Raw genomic sequence first — 22730 nt, forward strand, 5'->3', positions numbered from 1 at the left:
TAAAGGATAAAATTTGTCAGAAGACAAATTTTTAATTCCCTCTCTTCACGTCTCACAAGAGACGTGACATAAAAGTATAAAAAGACAAAGCTATGGGATAAAATTTGTCAGAAGACAAATTTTTAATTCCCTCTCTTCACGTCTCACAAGAGACGTGACATAAAAGTATAAAAAGACAAAGCTATGGGATAGAATTTGTCAGAAGACAAATTTTTGATTCCCTCTCTTCACGTCTCACAAGAGACGTGACATAAAAGTCTAAAAAGACAAAGCTATGGGATAAAATTTGTCAGAAGACAAATTTTTTATTCCCTCTCTTCACGTCTCACAAGAGACGTGACATAAAAGTATAAAAAGACAAAGCTATGGGATAAAATTTGTCAGAAGACAAATTTTTGATTCCCTCTCTTCACGTCTCACAAGAGACGTGACATAAAAGTATCTTAGTCCTCAAATAGATAGACAGGTCCAGCTTCCCCATCATCAAGCAATGGGAACATTTGGGCCCTTTCCTGATTAGGGTCTATGGCGGCAGTTATAACACAGCTACCAAGCGTGCGCGCACATGGAATGCAACAGCATCCACAAAGTACAAGAATGGCCGCAAAAACAGAAATTGATACTAGGATGGAGGAAACCAGCGTCTTATATTTACCAAAAGCATCCATCCATGAGTCCCACATAGTAGTGTCCACTCCAGAATGCTGTTTCATCTTACCATTAAGGGTACGAAGTCCCTCCAATGCTACAGTTAGACTCCCATCCGTAGCTGTGTTATTGGGAATGAAAGTACAACACTGTTCACCAAACATTGCACAGACCCCCCCCCGTTCAGCCAATAACATATCAACCGCGATTCTATTTTGAAATGCCATCAGGGACGTAGCTGCCAATTGTCCATGGACCGCCTCGAAGCCTTGTTGAGTCCAATTGCCCAGTTTCTGGACATCAAAATGAATGTAGTTAATTCTGTCCACATTTTTATTAACTGTACACCACCAACAAAATGATGATTCAAACCCAGCTGTCACTTGGTCCGCCAGTTTATATTCATCTGGCACCCCCTAGGGAGACCAATAGCATCAATGTAAGTTGAGTCGTAAATGAGCAAGGACCAAAAAGGAGACCACTCCAATAACTACCCCTGGAGTGGCCAACCACACATTAGTAAACCAAAAAAACGAGAATATGTTAAACCCTCAGGTCCATCCCTCTATGCAACCTGTACCAGGTGGGCTCGTCGCCACCCGGGAACTTCAAACCTTCACAACAGGGAGGACAAACATCACTTTTTATTCATTCAACATCAACTACAGCAAACCAAGGGTCCTCCTCTGTCAGCCCACTCTCCTGCGGAAGCTCGTTTTCGTATCAGCCTCTCCAACTGGAGCATCAAGCAACGGCATCATACTAGAGGCCCCTTACACATCTGTAACAAACTTCTTCAAACAAGGTATGATACAGGCAACACAGAAATGAAAAACAACAACTAGTATCAGAAATCCAGTAATCATCATTGCAGTGTACTTACCAAAACAACCACCCAGCCAGGGGAACAGTCCACTCTCCTCCACACCTGCAAGACCCTTCATCTCCACTGATAACCTTGCCAACCCACTCAGAGCTTTTGAAATGCTCCCATCCGGACTAGTATTGTTAGGAACAAACGTGCAACACTGTTCTACAATCTTTTTACATACACCTCCCTGGTTGGCCAGACTTATGTCCAGTGTTAGTCTATTGTGTCTACTGGTTTGTGAGGCAGCATCCAATTGTTCAGCCATCCCTGTAAGTCCTGTGTGGGTGTGTTTATAATTGATCCAGACCTTTTGTTTCAACATCAACAATAGCTGGGCCAATGATGGGCATCAGATGCCACAGGCCATCATTCCTGGTTAATGTCTGGAATTCGTGGGGGACCCCTATTGGGACCCCCAACAGGTTGGTGTGCATGTTATCTGTACCCTCGGACCAAGGAGCGTCACGTTTCTGCCGTCTCCTGGGTTGGTCCCAAGCCTCTGTGTCCTGTGTAGCTCCCAGAAGTTGATTAGCTATAATAATAGGCAACGGTGGTATCAGACTGGCCAAAACACATGAGCAACGACAATTTCCTTTCAAAAATGGGGTCAACCGCCTGGCAGGTCCACACATCCACCATACATCAGCAACACCTCTAGTTCCTAGTGGTATTAGTGATGCAGGTAGTAGCAGGGAGCCTTCCATAGTCCATACCGCTACCTGTGCCAGGGATACAGCTGTTATATCCCCCATATGCCTTAACTCCCCACGGTACCTTCTGGGGAGGGACCACTGGGAACACAAGACTCAGAGTTTTACACAGGGTTGAATTTGGCTCGAACTTTTCCAATATGCACATCCAACCTTCCCCATTACTTAGGACAAATGGGTGAGCAGCCAGAATAGGTCTGGCATGTCCACATACGACACAGTCCTTTCTATTAAGTGTTTTGTAGGTCAACCACATATTCTCCCTTTCCTCATACTCAGTTTCAGTCCCCAAATGTTCACTATCTGAGATGTCTTTTATATTTATTATCTGTACCAGATTGGAGAGCTTAGGTGACGGCGTGGGACTTGGTCTTGAAGTGGTGGAGGAGGCCGGCTGAACCCTGGTCCGTTGGAACTGGTGGTGGTTCTGGCAGCACTGCGATGGTATCATCCCCATCGTATCCTGATCAGACAGCTCAGGACTACAAGCAGTCCTGTAAAACCCCACCCTCTCCCAGAGAACACATCATCAGCCAGAGATCAAGCAACACTTTCACTTCTATGAACGAACACAGTGAGGAAAGGTCGGGGTCAGGGAATTCTTCATTAAGGAGTTGACCCCTGAGCTTTATTAGCAACAGTTCTTCTCCTTAACTCTGTGATCCTTCGGCAGTGTCAGTGTGTCTCACCCTCCAAGTGCGATATGCCCCCAGGTCGAGTGATTCACCTTCTCCCTTAATTCACCTGCAATGTATAAACTCTTGGACATACAGGTCTGGTTAGCAAACAGTTCCTCATTTGTTCTTTCTGATTATATATTTAACTTCTATGCCTAATTTTTTTAGCTATAAATGTTTAATTTTAAATAAGTTTATTATCCAATAGGCCCCATCCTTTCCTAGTCCACAATGTACCCTCCTTCGTTTGATACCTGGCTCTGGCCAGGTATCAACCTTACCTACTCTAAATAATAACTTAGTACATCATATTCTAGGAACGTCCCTTTTATTCCCCGCATATCCAATTCTCCCTTGGGCGTACATTCATATCTATTCTTTTCCAATTCTCTGTCAAGTGACTTATCTACTTTGAAATGTATCTGTGCTGCTTATATATGTTAACCCCTTTCTCCTATCTTATTTTACAGCCTACCTTGCTCATTTCCTGGTCCACCCTCCCCACTCTGCTCTCAAACCTTCAAGGTCTGAACAGTGCGGGGTAGACCCATCTGTCTGCCTTTTTGTAATAATAGTCAATAACAACTGTGTGCTCCTTCACAATATTAACTAAGTGTCTCACTGTTTTGACTTTATCTGCATGGATTTAAAAATAACCACAGGTCTTATAGTGTCAACCTTTAAAGTCCTAACATAACCTTAATTAACCTATCTCTATCTTCTAATGGCCAATACAAATGCTTACCTTATGGTCAAGAGTTATAAACTCTATTATAATCAATTTACCTCAAAACTAGTATCCCAAATGACACAATCTCATTATTCTCACCACATTTCCCCGCGAGTGATCAAGTCGCCGGAAAATGCAATGGAAACAGAAAACAGGTCAAAATGTTACACCTACATTCGTGTTCCATATCTAAACATACCAAAAGAACCCTTTATCTTCTCAAAGTCCCTTGCCTAAATAAAACTCAGAAAGTAAAAACTCCTATTCCCATATGAGTGTATTCTTTTAAGATATCTTATCTCTGGGTACACGGAAACCCTTAACCTTAATGTTTACTCCAAAAAACAAAATTATGTCACCAGCATTCAACCAGTCGGCTGGGAGACCATTTGGGTGCTGCAATACTGCCATCTTCTGTCCATTCTCTGCATAGCTCTCCACCCACTCTTATTCAACCTTCTCAATTTGAGCCATATTAGTTTCTTATTTTAACTATTGTTTTCTAAATTTTTAATTTTTTTTTTAAATTTTTTTAATCTATTATTACCTAGTTAGACTAGAGTGTCCGTGACATACATCCATGGGGATCCGGTTATAGTTATTCTATTAACCATGTGAAAGTGCCCAGGGACACCCCAAATGTCAAATAAGAATATCACAAATAAGGGGCCAGATATCCCTAGCCTTGCCCAGGGAGGGAGAAATATCCCTCTAACTGGGCGAGGTTCCTTTATCAGGGGAGGCGGAGTTTGATTCCGCATCACCTGAGTCAGAAATGTCTTCATTTGGAATCGAATTTAAGCTGTTTAAATCAGCTCTGACTTCTGTCAGTGTTCTAGAAGGGATTGGGGCTGGAGTGCAATGTGTGAGGTGGTGCCAAGGTGCGCCTGATTTACCTTTGACCTGGACTGAGTGTGAAGTAACCTCCCTCACTTCGTACTGTCCAGTCCACCTGGGTTCTAGCCACTTTCTCTTGTGGACATTAACCCCACCCAGTCACCAATTTTTACCTTCCGTGTGCCAGATCTCCCTTCTGCTTCCCCGTTGGACCTTGTGAATCTGTGTGGAGAGAGCTGCAGAAAGTTCCGTCAATTATCAAACATTACAATTTGTTGTACATCAAGGGCGGGCATATGACCTCCCTTCCTTGGTGAACCCAGCATGACTCCTCCAGCCATTGTCTCATGAGGAGAGAGATGGGTGCCTGCACCTGGAGAGGCTATCATGGCCAGCAACGCCAGGGGCAGGACTTTAACCCAAATCAACTTCAAACCTGCACATACATTTGATTGGCGCGTTCCACGAGACTTATGAGATTGTGGCCTGTACACTAACCCCATCATTAAACAACAATCAGTTGACATTTACACATCCGACCCTATTGGTACATGGAGCGTTTGTCATTAAACAATACACATGAGTTCGGTTTGCAGCCACTTAATGACCTATTTTGCATCCTCCCCTGCTGTTGGCATTGCCTCAACCCATTTAGAGAACCTGTTTACCCTAACTAACAGGTACCTTTTTCCATTTGTCACATTGTCTTGCCCCATATCTGTGTAATCTATGTTGATGTCCTGAAAACAAGCATTTGGGACTGGGTATGAACCCATGGGCGTTTGATATGGTTTCTTTGGATTGTGTCTACCACAAATGCTACACTCGTCACAAAACAAATCTGTCATGTCTTTCATGTGGGGGTGCCACCAGATGTGGGACACCTTCTGTAAAGTCTTTAGTTTGCCTTCGTGTGTGGGCCCATGAGCTTCTCGTATTAGTTCTGGACATAGGTTTGCTGGGGCCTCTAGTCTGCCATCATGGCATCTCCACAGTTCATCAGGTCCCTTGGTGGCCTCTTTCTGTCCCCATACTGAGTATTCACAGGGTCCTGCTGTGAACTGGAGTTATTTTATGTGTTGCTTTGTGAGCTCAGTCCGAGCTGGTTGGGTCCGTAGTACCATTCGTCTCGGGGTGTATCCACCAGCTTTCTTGGCTGCTTTATCAGCTGCATCATTTCCCTTGCTGACTCTGTTTTTCAGTTGTTGATGTCCTTTACACTTCATGATGGCCACCTTCTTAGGTAGTGAGACCGATTTAATCAGTTTTTCCATCTGTGTCTTGTGTTTGATTGGAAGGTTTCCTGTGGTGATGACGTTGCGTCTCAGCCATTGTGATCCATTCGTATGGACTGCTCCATGAGCATAAGCTGAGTCGGTGTAGTTGTTCACAGTCTTTCCTTCAGCTCTTTCCAGAGCTTGTGTCAACCCTATGATTTCAGCTAGCTGGGCTGATGCAGGTTGTGTGATGATGGCAGATTCCAAAGTCACATGTGATCTATCCGGGAGCTGCTGCACCACTGTGTATGCTGCTATGTTCCCTTCTTCTCCTCTATAGCGGCATCCATCTGTGTATAACCATTGCTCATTAGATATGCTGCAACCCCATGTGGGTGTGGATTTCCAATGGATGGCACATTATCATGTGGGCTGTTTTTCCAATAGCTTTTGCCACTGCAGCCACATACCTGGAGCATGTGGTTTGTCCTTCTTCAATGTGGCCCAGTTTGGAGGAGTGATACCTCAACACTCTACTCTCCCCCTCTAGGTTCTGGAAAAGGATGGATGATGTAAATCCTTCCTTTTCAGAAACATCCAGATGGAACTTGTTTTTTTTTAGTCAGGTGCTGTTAAGGCTACTGCCACTTAGAGATCTGTTTTCAAGAGTGCAAAAGCCTTTGATGCTTCAGTAGTCCAGGTCAATGATGAGTGTAGGTTAGTGGTGAGCAGCTTCAGGGCCATGGAGCATATTCGTCAGACATGCCCTGGAAGGGGGGAGGTGATTGCTGAGTGAATGGATTTTGAAAATAGGGAGGTGGTGCTTTTTTTTTCTCTCCCTGTGGCAGTTCTGGGTATAGCTGGGTGGGGGCCGATGGGGTTGCTGTGGTGGTAGGTGGGCCATCATTATTATTGGGCCTGCCCTCTTTGGTGTCAGTTGGTGCTCCAGTGACCACTCCCATCGTATCAGGTTTCCGGTAAGGGAGAGCTTTCCTAATTTCCTCAATTGCCCATAAACCCATTCTCATCTCAGCCTGTGCCTTTTCCCTTTGCTTTGTCCCTTCTTTTTTTAAATAAGTGACTCTTATTCTTATCAACTTCACATTCTATCCCTTGCTTCACTGCTTCCTCCAATTCTTTCTCCATAATGAGGAGTTGCCCTTTTGATGGGGCGACTCCACTAAGAAAACCTGTTTGAGTCCATTTCAGCCTCACTTCCTCCCAAATCTTTTTAACGGGTTTGTAGTGTAATTTCCCGCCTGCTCTGTCTTTCATTCTCTGATCTAAATATTCGTTGAATTTGTGTTTGGGGACGATAGTCGTGGTCATTTTGTCGTTAAGCTATGTCTGGGTCTATTATTATCTTTGTATACTTTAGCCCGTTACTGATCGAAACCAGCGATGTATTTTTCTTCCCCTCTCTTCCCCCAGTCTCGTGTCCGACTCGCGTGGACAAAGGATTTTATTGCCGTGTATTCGATGAATTATTTTCGTTTTCCAACAATATATCTGCTATATCTCTTTGAAACAATATACGAATATATTCACGCGCTCCTGTTATAATTGGAATGACAGTTTTAGGTACTTTTAATAAAAAACATTATTGCTTTTCGCTAATTTAATTTATTAAATACTTTGGCAAAATATTTCAGAAGTTTCCTTTGGGGACAATATACTAACGAATTCAGGCGCTCCTGATATAATTGGAATGGCAACTATAAGGTCTTTAATTCGAAAGATATTATTTCTTTTAACTTTTCTGATTAATTTGAACTTTTTCGATTAATTAAATACTTTGCCAAAACATTTCGGAAATTTCCTTTGGGGACAATATACTAGTAATTCACGCGCTTCTATAATAATTTTCAAATGAATTCTAACCCTTAAGGATTTGCCAACAGCACAAGAGGGGAAAAGCAGGTCAACTCATCAGCCGCAAATGGCTGCTTCAACGCGGCCCACAGATTCTGACTCGGCGGTCACTATGAACTGCAGCCTGAACTTAGCATATAGCTAATTAGTAGCATTCGGTCTCGTGGAACGTTCAATCACCCAGATTGATTTGGCGTTATCGACTAGTCTCGGTTCTGCTCATGCAACTTATTTCATATTTCATCATTTAATTTCATCAATTCCTCACTGGTATATCAGACTACTTGGAATACATTTTAGACAAAATTCATTTAATTCCTCACTGTTATCAGACTACTTGGAATACATTCAGAATAACACGCATAGCCTTCTGTCTACTGGAATGCCAACTCCAGTAGACTCAGGTTCGCTATTCAATTCCTCACTGGTATATCAGACTACTTGGAATACATTTCAGACAAAATTCATTTAATTCCTCACTGTTATCAGACTACTTGGAATACATACAGAATAACACGCATAGCCTTCTGTCTACTGGAATGCCAACTCCAGTAGACTCAGGTTCGCTATTCAATTCCTCACTGGTATATTAGGCTACTTGGAATACATTTCAGACAAAATTCATTTAATTCCTCACTGTTATCAGACTACTTGGAATACATACAATATCACAATTTCATCAATTCCTCACTGGTATATCAGACTACTTGGAATACATTTCAGACAAATTAATTTAATTCCTCACTGTTATCAGACTACTTGGAATATATTCAGACAAAATTCATTTAATTCCTCACTGTTATCAGACTACTTGGAATACATTTTTAACGCAGATATCCTTACACTATGCCTTAGATTCTAAACAATTCCACATAAATTTAGCAACAATTCACACTCACCACAGTACTCCTGATCATTAAATTTAGATATTGGCTATAATACAATATACAGATTTCGGTTAAACGGCATCTGCTCACCTCTTTAGTTTCGAGCTCTCTGATCAGTTTCCTGTGTGGGTTGAATCGCGATTCTCCCTCAAAGGTCACCTCTCCTCTGGAATCTTTCTCCCTCTCGTCTCCTGTCCTATGAATTTTCTATTGGGCCGAATTAAAATATGTTTTGACCATCCTCTGCTTACCAAGTCTGTTAATAAAACGTTTACTGTTGACAGGAGAACAAGAGGAGACAATAGGACGAGGTGGATAATTTTATAATAAGGCCGTTGAATTACATGTAAAGATATCTTAGTAAAATCTTGCAGCAAGGCTCTTTCAGTCTGACTCCTAGTGAATCGTCCGGAAAAAAGGGAGTTTCCAGAATTGTTCAGTACTATATAGACAACAAGCAAAGTAGGTAGATCTGCGAGTCCGGCCTTCCGATTGGTCGATCTGGGTCTTGGGTAGTCCTGATCAGGCCTGGTGTCCACGTTCCATTGGTTCCTGAGAGTTCTTTGTCCTGAGGTCCAACCATGGGTTGGGTGTGTCTGTGTGATTGTCATGGGGGAGGGGAATTGTGGGTGCCGTGTATATGTCCTATGTGTCCAGCATATGTCCAAGAGAAAGAGGGGGTGTGTATGTTGTGTCAACTTATAGGTAATGTTGAGAAGTTGTTAAAACAAGTTACCAATATCTAATACAATTTCTTACATAGGTTAGCCGAGTTTACCCCCTTGAAATGACAACGCCGGTCAAGCTAGCTAGTTATGGAAAGATGGAAGCATCCTGAAAGTTCGCTTGAGTTTAGCGCCAAGTACTTACCACTGCATTCCTCGTCTGCACTGTCTTGTTTTGCACACTTTGTACAAAATAATAAAATGCAGTACTACAGGATGTTTCTTAACATAGCTCTTTATTAGCTAGCTATAACTGGCATGTTCACGTATCGCCAACCAGGATCAAACTGACCATGACCTAACCATTTGGGTGGTCTTAACCAATCATAGCACAGTATGATATGGCGATAAAACGCATCCAATTATTACTCAGTATGTTTACACATATGAATATTACATCCCCCTTCTTTTAAAACAAAAGAAAAATGTTTACATATTCTAAGCGTTTCTTTTGAAAACATGCTCTGCAGTTTGAACTCAAGGTAAGTAACCATTTATATTTTATACTACACCAACTGAATCAACATAGACTCTGAAACAATGGTCCAACATACTGTTACTTTTCGAACAAGGGATTCTCAGCAACTCAGCTTTCACAGTAGAAATACATCTTAACATTTCAAACAAATACAATACCAAAGCATTTCAAGTGAACTTTCAATAACAAGTTTACAGTGTGGAACTCTTTTAGGGCAGCGATCCGCCTACACCCTTTGACATTTCACAGTTCTAGGACAGCTCTGGGCTTGACCTCTCTTCCTGACCTTGTGCGATATGATGCTGAGCATGCTTCTGTGTCAGTCAACAGCTCTTGTGGTGTTGCAGGTAAGTATGGTGTATGTTGTGATGTGTGTGTTTAGTCCATCACGTTCTCTTTCAGGGGAACAGTTCATCTCATCAGTGTGTTGTTCTTTTGTGTTCAGTAGGTGACGACGATTGCGGCGGTACACTGCTCCTTCTGCGGTGAGGACGTGCTATGAACGTTCAGTGTCAGCTGGCTGGATGACGACTGCTGGCTTCCAGAGGCCATGCTCCTGGATTCAAACTGACTCTCCGTCGATCAGTGGTGGCAGTGGTCTAGCTGACCTGTCGTAGTATCGCTTTTGTTGTTGTTGTCTCTGTGCACGTTTTTCATGCATTTCCTTGTAGCTGACGACCTCAGGTTGTAGCTGCTGGTTGGTGCTGGGAAGGATTGAGCGAAGTCTGCGGCTCATCAACAGCTGGGCTGGTGATTTTAAGTTGTCATCTGGAGTGTTGCGGTATTCAAGGAGGCTGAGGTAGGGGTCTCTCTTGTCTGCTTTATCCATGAGTGATTTAGCAATCTGCACTGATTTTTCAGCAAGGCCATTACTTTGAGGGTAATGTGGGCTTGTGGTGACGCGTAAACTCCCATGCTTTTGTGAAGGATTCAAACTCATTTGATTTGTAACAGGGCCCATTGTCAGATATTAAAGTCTCTACAATGCCATGCCTGGCAAAGGCTGCTTTCAGCTTGTGTATCACAGCTGCAGATGTGGTGCTGTGAAGCTTGTCGAGTTCGAAGTATCTGCTGTAGTAGTCAACTGTTATGATGTAGTTCTTGTTGTTCCAGGTGAACAGATCGGTTGCCACGACCTTCCAGGGTCGGTCTGGGATACAGTGAGGTAACATTGGCTCTTTGGTGTTTGAGGGGCGTCGTTCAAGACATATCGGATTTCACAATGACTTGTCGTCCATATACGTACTGATGGAAACGTTTACATCCGAACAGAATGGCATAGACCTCCTTTTCAATTTGAGCGTAGTTGATTTCACAATCTGTGAGAGATTTGGAAGCGTAGCCGATGGGCTTTCCTTCTTGCAGTAGCACTGCACCTAGTCCATACTTCGATGCGTCTACTTGGAGTCTGAGCTCTTTGTCGGGGTCGTAGTAGGCAAGGATTGTTCCTGGTTCTCTCGTGATCAAGTCTTTCACATTTCTGGAAAGCAATGTCGTGTTGCTTGTCCCAGAGAAACTCACTGGACTGCTTTAGCAGTTGATGCAGGGGTGCATTAGCATTGGAGAGGCTGGGTGCGAACTTGGCTAAGTAGTTGACCATGCCAAGCACTGTTTCCAGCTCTGCACGGTTCTTTGGTGGCTCCATTTCTTTTATGGTTGAGATCTTCTGTGGATCTGGCTTGATTCCAGTCGCTGTGAGAAGATGTCCAAAGTAGCTGACCTCTGTAGCGCCGACTGTGCTCTTCTCGGGTTGAGCCGGACTCCTCTCTCGCGGGACCTCTGCAGCATCGCGCGGAGGTTTCAGTCGTGCTCCTCTTTGCTTCGACTATAGACAAGGATGTCGTCCACAATTAGTGGATCCAACTAGTGGTCAGTATGAACTACTACACCCTCTCTCACATGAATGCTAACATTACTGGTTTCAGTGGGAAAGATGGTAAATGGTTCAGACATTAATGGCAAATTTAAAAAACTAAGATACCCAAGTCACCGGAGTCTACAATTGCCGACTGTTAATGTAGAGTAGGGATAGTGAGAAGTAACATTCAAGACTGAAGCAATTACCCCCTCTAGTGGTAAACTTTATACTGTACCAGGTTACTACACACACTGATAATACAAAACATTGAGGACACCTGCTCTTTCCCTGACAGACTATTTAAACATTTCAAATTCAGTGCAAAGTAATGTAGTGCATTGGTGTCTAGATCCCTCTTGGGTGGCAAAGTGTCACAATAATCCTGTGGGGAGAGAAAACAAGAGAATACATTAAATTAATGGGTGTTAACTAATCAGGGTTCAATAAAGCACTTCAAGTCCTCAAATCCTTCAAAAGAGAGAGAGAATGAGAAAGGAGTATGGTCCCTGCAGTAGGACTACATGCTGGCCATGAGGTTCTCCAAGTGGTACTCCAGGAGGCTGGAGAGCTCCGTGACCAGAGACTCTGGGTTAAAGTACCAGGCCAGAAACATGTCATCTAGCAGAGCCATCAGCCCGCCCTGAAGAGAACACCACACAACACATAGAAAATGGCTCTGAGTTACTAGCTTATCAAGAGGAGAGAGACAATTAGAAATACTCCCCCTAAAATGACATTGGAACCTGGTTAACCATGAATAAGGAAGTAAAAAGGAAGTACACTAAGAATATGGAAGTAAACAGGAAGTAACCTCTTGACTCTTACATTGAGCAGCAGCAGGTATCTGTCAGCCTCTGGCTCCATGTTGGCAGCAGTGGGCAGGAAGGAGTACAGGAGAGCGTACAGATCCTCCACAAACCCACCGGCGTGCTAAAGGAAACAAAGGAGGAGAAAAGAGGAGAGAATAGAAGAGAAGAGGAATTTAAGTGAAACTGCTAATAGAGAGATATCAAAACATGTACCAGTGAAATGCTACTTACGACCATCAGGGACTTCTGAGCTGTCATCATCCCAAACAGCACCAGCTCAAAGAGGACATCTATCATGTTCACATGATGGATCTAGGACAAGAAAACACGTTTGGAGAAAATAGGAATGATTTCATATAGATCAGCTACTGTGATGTATAGAAGACATGCATGTGGAAGAACTCAGTGAGACTTGAAAGAGTTAATGAACTCACCTTTGCCTCAGCCAGCTCCCTCTCAGTGTCATTCCGCTTGGAGGGGTCACTCAGGTAGTCCACAAAGTCGTTATAAGTACGGATGAACTTGGCCTCGTCCTATGACAAAGAAAAGAGCATCTTAGTGAACAGAACACATTTCACCTCAGGGGCGCTCTCTTTCCCTTGACAGAGAATGCGTTAGTGAGTTACCATGTGGTTGGCCCGAACCAGTGCGCCCAGGAGGACCTTTCCCGCCACAAACAGATGGTTCCTGCTCAGGGTGGAACCAAGCAGGGTCTAGGGGAGAGGGAAGAGTTAGGGTGAGACATCTTCCTCTAGGAGAGAACAAGAAGTCACAGAGAGAAAAAGAAAAATGTGTCCACTCACAGTGATGGTCTGGCGCAGGGAGACGAGCCTCAGGGCGATGTCCTCCACTCTCTTGGTGGTTAGGTAGAGGCTGTGAAAGGGAGGGATTGGAGCATGTCAACCATTAGAGTCAATGGGGGATAGCAGCATTATGACCACTATCCTTCAGCATCTGACAAGCCCAGACTACACAGACATTTAGAGGAACTCACTTTACCAGAGGAACCTCCCTCTCCTCAGGCAGCATGTCCTCCTCCCAACCCTACGACAACAAAACAAGCATTCAAAATCAGTGACCAATGAGCATACATTTAGTTTTACTTTTATTTAAGAGCAATCGAAGGCCACGGAAGGAGAGTTGTATGGCATTGAAGCTCGTCTGGATGGTATTTAACACAGTGTCCAAAGAAGGGCCAGAAGTATACAGAATGGTGTCGTCTGCGTAGAGGTGGATCAGAGACTCACCAGCAGCAATAGCGACATCATTGATGTATACAGAGAAGAGTCGGCCCAAGAATTGAACCCTATGGCACCCCCATAGAGACTGCCAGAGGCCCAGGCTACAGGAAGCCGATTTTACACACTGAACTCGATCAGAGAAGTAGTTGGTGAACCAGGCGAGGCAATCATTTGAGAAACCAAGGCTGTTGAGTCTGTCGGTAAGGATGTGGTGATTGACAGAGTCAAAAGCCTTGGCCAGGTCAATGAATACGGCTGCACAGTATTGTTTCTTATCGATGGCGGTTAAGATATCGTTTAGGACCTTAAACGTGGCTGAGGTGCACCCATGACCATGATAGAGCATGACGCTTGCAAAGCCAGGGTCGTGGGTTCGATTCCCGTCACCACCCATACATAAACGACAGCAGGTTTTATTGTAAGTCGCTTTGGATAAAAGTGTCTGATGAATGACATATATTATTTTTATATAGTCACTTACTTGCTATACAATGTAGAGAGAAAAAGGGTCAATTCAAGAGGGAGCTACGAAATTCATGTCCATACATCGTTTTCTTTGCCTGATGTCATTAGAAATTACATAGAATTAATCATTAGCTTGTTCTCTACAATATTATAACATTCATATACTTGTACTTGACAGTGTTGATGAAATAATAATGATCATTTGCTGTGACCATTACTAGTTTAGACTGCACCGCACTTGGTTGTATGTGTTCCATATTTGGTGTTGTGAGGTTAAATCTCAGAGTAAATCGTCGGTAACTTTTCAACCATATTTGATAGAGACATTGGGTTTAGACTATTATTTTCTGACAATGTTCTATTGATAACCTTGAATGAATTACTAATTTTATGTTTTTGGCTATTTTGCTACCAGTTGCTTTCCTATATCGTTGGTATAATATAAAATACAAATACCAAATATTGTGTTTTATAAAGTCACTAGCTAGATTGGAAGAATGAGACAAACAAGGTGATTTTTTATTGTGTTGTTTAACTCCTGAAAGTATAATCTTTGCCACAGTGGGCTATAAAGTCTTTTGGAGGACATATTGACCAAATTCAGACAAGGTGGGGCCACAGCCCACGGAAAAAAGCACTGAAGGCTCTACACTACCGGTCAAAAGTTTTAGAACACCTACTCATTCAAGGGTTTTTCTTTATTTTTACTATTTTCTACATTGAAGAAAAATAGTGAAGACATCAAAACAATGAAATAACACATATGGAATCATGTAGTAACCAAAAAAGTGTTAAACAAAACCAAATATATTTTAGATTCTTCAAAGTAGCCACCCTTTGCCTTGATGACAGCTTTGCACACTCTTGGCATTCTCTCAACCAGCTTCATGAGAAAGTCACCTGGAATGCATTTCAATTAACAGGTGTGCCTTCTTAAAAGTGGAATTTCTTTCCTTTTTAATGCATTTGACACAATCAATTGTGTTGTGACAAGGTGGGGGGGGGGGGGGGGGGGGGGGGGTATACAGAAGATAGCCCTATTTGGCAAAATACTAAGTCCATATTATGGCAAGAACAGCTCAAATAAGCAAAGAGAAATCATTACTTTATGACATGAAGGTCAGTCAATACGGAATATTTCAAGTGTAGTTGCAAAAACAATCAAGCACTATGATGAAACTGGCTCTCATGAGGACCACCACAGCAATGGAAGACCCAGAGTTACCTCTGCTGCCGAGGATAAGTTCATTAGAGTTACCAGCCTCAGATATTGCTGCCCAAATAAATGCTTCACAGAGTTCAAGTAACTGACACATCTCAACATCAACTGTTCAGAGGAGACTGTGTGAGTCAGGCCTTTATAGTTGAATTGCTGCAAAGAAACCACTATTAAAGGACACCAATAAGAAGAGACTTACTTGGCCCATGAAACACAATCAATTTGTCCTTTGGTCTGGAGCCCAAATTTGAGATTTTTGGTTCCAACTGACATGTCTTTGTGAGATGCAGTGTGGGTGAACAGATGATCTCTGCATGTGTATTTTCTACCATAAAGCATGGAGTAGGAGGGTATATGGTGTGGGGGTGCTTTTCTGTTGACACTGTCTGTGATTTATTTAGAATTCACACTTAACCAATATGGCTACAACAGCATTCTGCAGCTATACGTCATCCCATCTGGTTTGGGCTTAGTGGGACTATCATTTGTTTTTTACAATTACAGCAGCCATGAAGCTTTTAAATGATATCACTGAAGCCCTTGACAAAAAACAACACTGTGTCTCACTTTTTATTGATCTCTCTAAGGCTTTTGATACAGTTGATCATGCTATACTAAGGCAGAGATTTTCGAGTGTAGGTCTTTCAGAGCATGCAGTTGCATGGTTTGCTAACTATCTGTCTGATAGAACTCAGTGCACTCAATTTGATGGGCTTATGTCTGTTAAATTGTCTGTCTTTAATGGTGTGCCCCAAGGCTCTGTACTTGGTCCTCTCTTATTCACTATTTATATAAATGATTTAGACAAAAATGTCCAAAATGCGCAACTTCATTGTTATGCTGATGATACTGTTATTTACAGTTGTGCCTCGTCTCTTACAAAATCTTTCCAGAACTTGCAAACTGCTTTTTATACTGTTCAACATACCTTGTGTCAATTGAAGCTTATCCTCAATACTGACAAAACTAAACTAATGGTGTTTTCTAAAGCAAGAAATAGACCTCTGAAGCTTTCACCTATTACTACCTGTCAGGGCAAGGAGATTGAGGTTGTAACCTCATATAAATATCTTGGAATTTTAATTGCATATTCAACAACTTACAAAAAAATTGAAGCTGAAATTGGGATTTTATTTTAGGAATAAGGCCTGTTTTTCTTTTGAAGCCAGGAGGCTAGTATCAGCTACATTTATGCCTTTACTAGACTATGGAGATATTTTATATATGAATGCTTCCGCTCAGTGTTTGAGATCAATTGATACCCTTTACCATGGCACTTTGAGATTTTTTTTAAACTGCAAAACCTTTACGCACCACTGCACTTTGTATACCAGGGTTGGCTGGCCTTCTCTAGTCACCCGTAGGCTCAGTCACTGGTATACTTTGATTTATTAAGCCATTTTGGGTTTACTACCTTTTTATTTGGGCATTTTTATTGTTCAGAAATGTGGTGGGTACTCTCTTTGTTCGCTGGACTTTATCCTGCTAACTGTTCCAAATGTCCGAACTGAATTTGGTAAAAGGGCTTTTATGTACTCTGCGCCATCGTCTTGGAACGCTTTACAAAATACTTTTAAACTGGAAGAACTTGTCCCGATTGGTATTTTTAAATCACTGATGAATGATCTTGAGACTGATTCCCTGACCTGTCAATGTTTTTAATTTGCTGTTTTTGATTTTTGTTATACTCTTGTGAATTCAATGGTTTCTACTAGATTACTTGTTGTTTGTTTGTATTTTTGTAATGACTTGGTGCTGCCTATCTTGGCCAGGACGCTCTTGAAAAGGAGATTTTAAATCTCAATTTTTACATTTTACATTTTAGTCATTTAGCAGACGCTCTTATCCAGAGCGACTTACAGTAGAGTGCATAAATTTTATTACATTTTACATACTGAGACAAGGATATCCCTACCGGCCTAACCCGGACGACGCTATGCCAATTGTGCGTCGCCCCACGGACCTCCCGGTTGCGGCCGGCTGCGACAGAGCCTGGGCGCGAACCCAGCCCAGCCTGGGCGCGAACCCAGAGACTCTGGTGGCGCAGCTAGCACTGCGATGCAGTGCCCTAGACCACTGCGCCAGCTCAATGAGGCCTTCCTGGTTAAATAAAGGTTAAATAAATAGTAAAAATAAAGAAAACCCCTTGAATGAGTAGGTGTTATAATAGCAATAAGGCACCACTGAGGTTTGTGGTATATAGCCAATATAACACCCCTCCTTGGGCCTTACTGCTTAAATAACCCATCTCTTTTATAACAGGATATTATCATTGACTATATGAAAGTGCATGTATGAATGAGTCTGATTTACCGTTTAATGGCAGGTTCACCTTCTGAAGCCAGGTGAGGTTCCCAAAGCGTGCTGCACAACCACCAAGCTCAGTCCCATCTCTGTACTCTTCTATGCTGACAACAACAACGTGATCCTAAAGAAGCATCGCAACATGGTGGTCAAGACCTGTGACAATGCCTGTGACACCAGTGGTAGCCCATCTATCTATTCTTAATTTTAATCAACTTAATTGCCATTGTTCCAAAAGAAACAAAGAGGGTAAAATAACTTGCAACCAGCAATAATCTGTCAATATGCTGATAAATAGTATGTATCTAATATATTGATTTTGAGTCAGAGTGGTATATGAACAACACCCATTGGACCTATAACCATACTTCACTTTTGATTAACTAAACTATTCAAATCTACAGTAATTCAGATAATTACATCACCCCTTCATGTCATATATTCTGTGACCAATCAAAGCTGTAAAGTACTGTATCATAAGTATATCAATGCTAAATTTCTGCCCTTTTGATGACTATAATATCTTGTTGAACCATGAATTTGTCATTGTCTCTTTTAGAAGTACTAAACATGGTTTGCAAAAAATAAACGTTTTTCTTCTTCTTTAATCATACTTTTAACCAGTACAAGTTAGTAACAATGGAAAATGGCAACAAACAAAAAAATGTTTGGCCATTTTTGTATGTACAGTGTAACAAATACACAGTGATGTATGTCCTTGTCAACAGATATCTGGAGGACTGTATACGGCTATATTTGTAATAAATTATACTGAACAAAAAAACGCAACATGTAAAAGGTTGGTCCCATGTTTCATGAGCTGAAGTTAAAGGTCCCGGGAAATGTTCTGTACGCCGAAAAAAAAAAAGTGAGCATTTCTCCATTGCCAAGATAATCTATCCACATTGAAAGGTGCACCATATCAAGAAACTGATTAACTAGCATGATCATTACACAGGTGCACCTTTTGCTGGGGACAAAAGGCCACTAAAATGTGCATATTTCTAACAACACAATGCCACAGACGTCTGAAGTTCTGAGGGATTGTGCAATTGGTATGCGGACTGCAGGAATGTCAACCAGAGCTGCTGCCAGAGAATTGAATGTTCATTTCTCTACCATAAGTCGCTTCCAACTTCATTTTAGAGTATTTGGCAGTACATCAAACTGACAATGTTCCTGCCTGCTAGCCATTCAAAATGTAACGATTCCTTTTGGGTGTCAGGGAAAATGTATGGAGTAAAAAGTACATTATTTTCCTTAGAAATGTAGTAAAGTAAAAGTTGTCAAAACTATATATAGTAAAGTACAGATACCCCCCAAAACTACTTAAGTAGTACTTTAAAGTATTTTTACTTTAGTACTTTACACCACTATGTGTTTCAATAGAGTCTGACGTTCAGGGTGGTTGGACATATAAGATGGGGTGCTGGTGAGCTTCTGCCCCCATTTTAGGTCGTCACACAAATATTTCCCCACCCATGTCCATTGAATCATAGTAATTACACCTTAATTACAGGAAGCATAGCAAGAATGAAAGGAATCAATTTATCATTGAATGATTAATAAATCTCGCTTATTAAACCATCATTTCCAGGGGACCTATTGTCCTTCAGGCTTTTAATACAGTCTTATCTCAATTTCAGATAACTCATCACAAAAATCCCTGAAATCATTATCTTCTTAGCTACTTCTTTGCTACATTGTCTAAGAAAAGATACATATTGGAAGTTGGCTGGGCTGATGTATACAGATTCTGATAAAACTGGGAAACATGCTGAGAGATTTCTTTTGGATTTTTATTGGGAGTATTATTAATCATTAATTGACATATGGAAGGAAGTCTTTTCGCCTGGCCTTTTTTCTAAATTAAAGAAATATCTTTAATCATCTTGCTCTTACAAACCCTCCCCGGGCCTTTTCCTCGTAGAAACAATCTAACTGCATTTGCAATGATGATAGGTCCAGTAATTCCTGATTAGTTAGTTCCCTTTTTTTAGTTTAATCCATTATTCCCTTTATGATGTCATATTCTTTCTCTCTCTTGGCACGAGCAATTTCTTTTCCCATTGAAATAGCCAAAAGCCTTAATCAAATTTCCTTAGCTCCCAGTATAATATATATTAGCTCCCAAACATATTCATAACACAGGCACAACTCCTGTATTTATCATTAATTCCTGCTACTTCCTTCTTAAATACTTCATTCTCTAGTAAAGTCTTGTTCATTTTCCAGTAACCTTTAACTTTTTTGGGTTGACAAACCATGCATATTTATCTTTATTGAGATCCCGTTGTGGTCTGTTAAAATCCATGGTTCAATCGAGACTGTATCAACCTTGTCAGCAATATCTTCAGATATCAGCCAGAAATCAATACGGGATTGTATAGATAAATCTTTGGTACTCCATGTAAACATAATCTTATCTGGGTTCTTATGTCTCCAAATATCTAGAACACCTAACCTTAGACATATATTCCTTATCTCACAAACAGAATTGCTATCCATAGGAGGCCATCTATCTAGATTATCATGTAATACTGTTGTAACGGTCCTGACCTGTTTTATGTTGTTTTTTATGTGTTTATGGTCAGGGCATGTGTTTTGGGTGGGCAGTCTATGTTATCTGTTTCTATGTTGGTTTTGGGTGCCTGGTATGGCTCTTAATTAGAGGCAGGTGGTTTGCGTTTTCCTCTAATTAAGAGTCATATTTAGGTAGGGCGTTCTCACTGTTTGTTGGTGGGTGATTGTCTCCTGTGTCGTTGCATGTATTTACCATACAGGACTGTTTGGCTGTTCGTTTCGATGTCGTCTGTTTCCTGTTCGTGAGTTTACGTTTCAGTTATGTAAGTTTATGTTCAGGTTTCGTTCTACGTCGTTTTCTTGTTTTGTATTTGTGAAAGTGTTTTTGTTATTCGTGTTGCCATCAGTTTTTTCCAAATAAAAAGATGGCTTATTTCCCTCAAGCTGCATTTTGGTCTGAAGATCCTTCTCTCCTCACCTCGTCCGAGGATGAGGAGAGTGACAGCCTTAACAACTGTATTAAAATCTCCACCCCATATTACTTTGGCCAATTGAAATTTAGACATCATTTTACTTATTTTCCTCTCAATGTCTCTAAATAAAATACAGTTACTTGACTTGTTATTGGAAGCTTAAGTATTTACAACAATGAATTGAACATGGTTAACATCTGCCAATAGTATAATCCATCTCCCTGTATTATCTGCTTCATGACTCAATATATGAGCCTTAAAGTTGCCTTTTAAAATAGGGACACCTGCTGACCGATTAGTACCAAATGAAAACCAAATGTCATTCATATCATCACCATTGACACTTCCAAAACGCAGTATCTGTGCAACAGGCACGAGTTTCTTGAATGAAATAAATCGGCACTCTTACCCTTACAATACAAAAATAAAGATCTCCTTTTCAAAAAATGACAGATTCCCCTGGCATTAATAGAAAAAACAGAAATGGACATTTACGATCAAAGTGACTATATGAAGAATATTAAACTTGTATACGTTCACATGAATCGGGTTCTCATAAAAAGAAAAGGTCTTACTAGTTGCAAATAAAAACATACCTTTGCACCACGTAAGTGGTTGATCTAAATGATATATATTTATACAATTCCAAATAACATTGTACTATAGATTGGTAAAAACGAATAGCCATTAAGCTAACATTAAGTGTCAGTGCGAATTTCCCTGCCATAAAAAATATATATATATAAAAAAAGTTTGGCTCACACAAACAATGCTCTTTCCTCAATAAATATCTAGTTTTATCAAATTAGCAAATAAAACTCAGTCCTGCACAACTCACTTGACAAGTCCAGCAGTCAACAAACTAGGCGTCAGCGCGAATTTCCCTTCCATTAACAAAAGCCTTAGCTCCCGCAAAGTATCCCCTTTTCCCTTCCTTCCTTGCTCTCTCAGTTATCGGCCACAGACGATTCAGAGCTTCTTTGTCAAATGGAAGCTGCTCCTTGGTTGGGGTATTCGGTTATGAATCGCATTCACCCCCCTTTTTTACACTGCAAGCATATGAGTGAGTTTCACAATGCCTCTTTTCTCCTTGGAAGTTTCAACATCTATTATCTCAGCAACAGTTTGGTCATGTCCTGATTACATGCTACTAGCTATGGAGACGTTAGCAGGCTAATTTAACTACACACGCTGACACTTTTCGATAGCTAGCTTGTTCGTTGGAAATAGTCAAAAATATATGTCAAAGGTTTGATTAATTACAAAAGTATTCATTGTATGGTTAGATATCATTTTTTGTGTAAAAAACATATTGCAACTGCAGTCTAAAACTATAAACTTTGTGAGAAAACCCCAAAATTGTTCCTCAGCTAGAAATGTTACTCCCTCTCATGTCGCAATCTTTACCATATCACTGATTTCATGGAGCTCTCCTGCTCATCAATTACTTCACAAAATCCCGCAAACGTGAAAGTTTCAGAAATAAACATTTCGAGATTGTACATATGTGTGAGTCAGAGATTTGAAAGCAGACGCTTTCATCCAAAACGATGTACAGTAATCCGTACATACATTTTACGTTTGGTTGGCCCAGGGAAATTAGAGTTTTTCGATCTTTTCGAAGCAATTTTTGTATATCTTTCTTTGTAGTACTGTATGTATTCAATCATTTCGAATTGATCACTTCCCACTGGGTACATACATCAATTCAATGTTTATTCCACGTTGGTTCAACGTAATTTAATTGGAATTACATTGATATTGTGTCACAGTGAATTTTATAATCTGCAGTCAATTTAATTATGTTTTCATGTGCCATGATTCTGACATTTTACATATGATCCTCATAGGATTAGGCTACATAATTACAGTGGTGCAGTAAATGTAATCTCAATTCAATACGATGTGCATATACTGTACATATAGCCAATATAGCTATTAAACCCATGTTCAGTGACTAATCTGTGACGCAAATGGCCTAATATGTTTGTGACGTTCCATGAAACCCACGGTATTGTTTAAAACTCGATTCTGATTGGCTTGCAGGTCATTCTACAGTGTAAATTATAAATGAAAACGTGCTTTTATAGCAGTGTTACAGATTCACAATACCGAGCGTGTCTCAACCCGTACCGTGCTTTTATCTACCTAAAGGTATCTTCACGCACAACTGGATAGGCCTTTTG

The 22730-nt window shown here is 41.1% G+C and overlaps 1 protein-coding gene across 4 annotated transcripts; it reads right to left on the reverse strand.

The window, feature by feature from the left end:
• Positions 1 to 11548: 11548 nt before the first annotated feature.
• On the reverse strand, positions 11549 to 21478 carry LOC129849281 (uncharacterized). 4 transcript variants are annotated; one of them, XM_055916211.1, is made up of 9 exons: positions 21383 to 21478; positions 17558 to 17672; positions 13314 to 13363; positions 13123 to 13192; positions 12946 to 13032; positions 12754 to 12852; positions 12551 to 12631; positions 12336 to 12440; positions 11549 to 11892 (listed from the first exon to the last, which is right to left on the reverse strand). In XM_055916211.1, exons 3-9 carry the CDS (start codon positions 13346 to 13348, stop codon positions 11722 to 11724), a joined length of 648 nt encoding a protein of 215 aa, XP_055772186.1. In that variant the 5' UTR covers positions 13349 to 13363; positions 17558 to 17672; positions 21383 to 21478; the 3' UTR covers positions 11549 to 11721. The 4 variants fall into 4 exon arrangements, with proteins under 4 accessions (XP_055772186.1, XP_055772184.1, XP_055772187.1 ...); XM_055916209.1 differs by lacking the exon at positions 17558 to 17672 and having other exon boundaries at positions 13319 to 13363; XM_055916212.1 differs by lacking the exon at positions 17558 to 17672.
• Between the last annotated feature and the right edge of the window lie 1252 nt (positions 21479 to 22730).

Source organism: Salvelinus fontinalis, unplaced genomic scaffold, assembly GCF_029448725.1.
Source record: "Salvelinus fontinalis isolate EN_2023a unplaced genomic scaffold, ASM2944872v1 scaffold_1417, whole genome shotgun sequence".
Classification (NCBI taxonomy): Eukaryota; Metazoa; Chordata; class Actinopteri; order Salmoniformes; family Salmonidae; genus Salvelinus; species Salvelinus fontinalis.